This window comes from Gekko japonicus, unplaced genomic scaffold (genome assembly GCF_001447785.1).
Source record: "Gekko japonicus isolate JY-2015 unplaced genomic scaffold, Gekko_japonicus_V1.1 scaffold4396, whole genome shotgun sequence".
Lineage (NCBI taxonomy): Eukaryota > Metazoa > Chordata > Lepidosauria > Squamata > Gekkonidae > Gekko > Gekko japonicus.
The window spans coordinates 48,667-52,113 of NW_015177148.1; the positions used below are offsets into that span (position 1 = coordinate 48,667).

The 3,447-nt window shown below is 45.3% G+C and overlaps 1 protein-coding gene across 1 annotated transcript in view; it reads left to right on the forward strand.

The window, feature by feature from the left end:
* The window catches only part of CHAT (choline O-acetyltransferase), a 70,204-nt gene that overhangs the window by 47,877 nt on the left and 18,880 nt on the right, over positions 1–3,447 (forward strand). Inside the window, exon 12 of the mRNA XM_015428343.1 lies at positions 3,153–3,215. Coding sequence (XP_015283829.1) covers positions 3,153–3,215 — 63 coding nt within the window. The remainder of the gene's footprint in view (positions 1–3,152; positions 3,216–3,447) is intronic.

A 3,447-nucleotide genomic window follows, 5' to 3' on the forward strand; every position in this document is an offset into this window, starting at 1 on the left:
TGTATAGTAGGTGTGGCTACATTAGCCCGGAATGTTTAAATACCGAGCAGCTGCAATGGAAAAGCTGTTCGGGCTATCAGAAGTTGTACCGTGTTAGAGAAGTGATCGTCGAGCTGAAATAAACCTGAGTTTTGCTGAAATCACTCTCTGACTATTTTGTTAACCACCGGACTTAACAAAAAGGCTCTCATTTGTTCACACGACAGCCACCAATGGCCATAGCCATAAGGCTGCCAACTCTGTTTGGGAAATTCCTGGAGATTTTGGGGGTGGGGAGGGCAGGGTTTGAGGAGGGGGGAGATAGAATGCCATACAGTCCAACCTCCACGGCAGCCATTTTCCTCTAGGGGGAGAGGTCTCTGTTGTCTGGAGATTAGTTGCAATTCTGGGAGATTTCCAGGCCCCCACCTGGAGGTTGGCAGCTCTAGCTGTAATTAGTTGAAGAATCATTCTGAAAGCAGGAAGGGGGAAATCAGGACATTTGTCCCCATCGTTTTGGAACAAAGGTTTTTTTATTCCTCTTCATAACTTATTTGCATATGCCACACACCCTGACATCACCGGAAGTGTGTCAGAAGGCAACACCCACTGCTCAGGCTTCACTGGACTGTTTTGGATTGCTAGCTATTGGGGGGGGGCCGGGCAGACCTGTCCTGGCAGAGGAGGGAGAGCTTGTACCTGAATAAAACTTGGTGTTAACGGTGCCACTGGACTGTTTTGGACCTGTTGGCTCTGCAACTTACCTGGCTGCTTCTTGCTCTGACTGAGGGCTGCTGGGAGCAGGGGGTGGGGCTTGTTGCATGTGCCCGCCCCTTGGGCTCTTTACTGCCGGAGCTCTGCTCCTGTGCGCTCCTGCAGGAAATGACCCCTGTATTTATCATAAACAAATAATTTTAAAAGGCATCTTAGAAAAGAGATTCCTTCCAAGAGGTATACCCTAGCTTCATTCTTCACCCACAGCTCTGGAAAGGCTTGTTTTTTAATTTCTTAACTGGCTCTTTCAAATCCTCTGGCCAAAAGTCACATTTTACTTCTAGGCAAATGCCAAAAGCCCACACTGCAATCAAATAAAACGCGGCGTAGCTCCTGAAATGACGGAATTGGTTTATTGAGGTCGTGAGAGATTGTTTGCCTTCTAAACACTTTGTAAGTGGCAAAGATGTGTTCGCTCTGTCCTGACAGTAACTTCTGGAAGGTGCGACTGCAAGCAGAGAAGTGGTGGGCAGAGGGAGTCATTAACCCTTTTCCCACCAGCCGTTTCTCTGCTTCAAACTGCACCCTACCGGCTGCATCTCCCGCACAAGGCTCCACGTGCAGACCTGAGGAGCAGTTTGAAGATGAAATCTAGAACAGAGAATGGCTCTCCACTCCTCCCCGCCAACAGACTGCATCGCTAAAAATCACAGAGGAATTTCACATTACCCTTTTTAAGCTGGTTTGAAGCCGTTTTTTATCCATCGTGGCGTAAACCGGTATAGGGATGCCATTTCACACATGGCTTTCCCCTACCGGTAAACAGCTGGATCTGAAGCGGTTTGCCATTTCAGACTGCACTGCTTTTTCCTGCCATTTTTCGCCTGCACAGGCGATCTCCGGCTTTTTTTTTTAACGTTTGCTTTAGAGCGCTATGGCGCTATAACACAACACTCCGAGCATTCCAATGGGGTTGCTATAATGCTGTTTTGCTGTTGTGTAATAGCGCTATAGTGCTCTAAAGCTAACGTTTTTTTAAAAAGGCCAGAGATCGCCCGTGTGGGCAAAAAATGGCGGGAAAAAGCGTTTTGGATCCGGGAGAAGAAACTGAAGACTACTTGGAAGTGGTTTACAGGTAAAACGGTTCAGCCCCATTTCCTGAACAGGACAGAATCATTTGTGTGTGAAAGTACAAGTATATATTCCCATAGGGAACCGGTTCTAAAACAGTTCTGTCTGAAATGTCAGACCAGAAACCATTTGGGAACCATTCCTGAACCGGAATATATTGCTTGTCTGAAATTCCTGACAGTCTCCCAAAGCTGTTTCTCCATTCATTCATTCATTCATTCATTCATTCATTCATTCATAGACCTTTATTGGCATATCATTAGTCATAAGGTATATAAAACATTGTATCGTAAAATTAAAATCTAAGATTCCATACAAATTTAGTACAATCAAAATAGTACTATCTAAAATTTTGTACCTTAAGAACTTTGGTAAGAAACTTGGCAACATCATTAGTGATCTCAGGGATCGTATCATTCAAGAGAAGTTGACATTTTAACTTGTTACTCAAATAACTTTTAGCACACAGAGTTAGAAGGAATTTTCCGCGAGGTAGCTCATACAGGGGGCATTCGACAATTATATGCTCAATTGTGTCCAGGGAGTTAACATCACAGGGGCACAGCCGTTCTTGTCTTGGGATTTGATGATATCTGCCGTAGAGTATTCCAGAGGGAAATGCGTTTCTCTATTAAAAAGTCTGCCTGGGTCTCATTTATATGTAGTTAGTCCTTTGCCGCCCCCAGTGTTCCCTCTAAGCTGGGTTGGTATGAGCTAGCTCACAGTTTTTTAGCCTCCGGCTCACACATTTTTGTCTTAGCTCAGGAAGGGTGGCTCCAGAGCAAACTAACTAATGCAGTAGCCAAATCGCTCGCTCACAACTTTAATGCCAGTAGCTCACAAAGTAGAATTTTTGCTCACCAAGACTCCGCAGCTTAGAGGGAGCATTGGCCGCTACCCCCACCCCCCAACAGTTCGCTCCGGCTTTCTTTATAAATGACCCCTGCAAGCATCTCCCAGGCTGATTCTGTACACGTGCAGTATAATTTTTCTCCAGTACTAGTTCCATCTCTCCTGAAGGTGTTTAATCATATTAAACATTTTTTTAAAAAAATGAGTCAATTACAGTTCCTGTTTCCTACTTCCTGGAGAGAGAAGATAGTTTTTCAGGGACTGCAAAATGGTGTCTATAGCAAGAGGTACTGTCCCCCCCCCCCCCGTCTACTTGCCTGGCTATCCATCTGGTAACATCTGGGAATGCCAAATGTGCCACATGACTTCAGTGGGGCTTCAGTAGTCTGGCTATGCGTAGGAGTCTGTAGCCAAAAATGTGTCACTCCTCAGTTAATAGCAACTCCCCCACCTAATTGTTTCTTCTTTCTCATCAGGACCCTGAGAAAATGCGACGATTTAAGGATGCTGTAACTGCTCAGACAAATTATACTATTTTGGTAAGCAAGCTATTTATCCTGTCTAGATAAGAACGAATTATCATGCCGGTAAAACCCACAGAGGCATATTCTTAAAAACGAAATCAGTTCCTCTTTTGATGAATATTTCCCATCCTCCTGACAACCACAGGCCTCACTTTTTAATGTTTCCACAGCATGTGAAACCTACAAAACACAGGCCCCGGTCACACGGGCTGGATATCGCGGGGGGGAGGCGTGGCTGTTTGCCCCG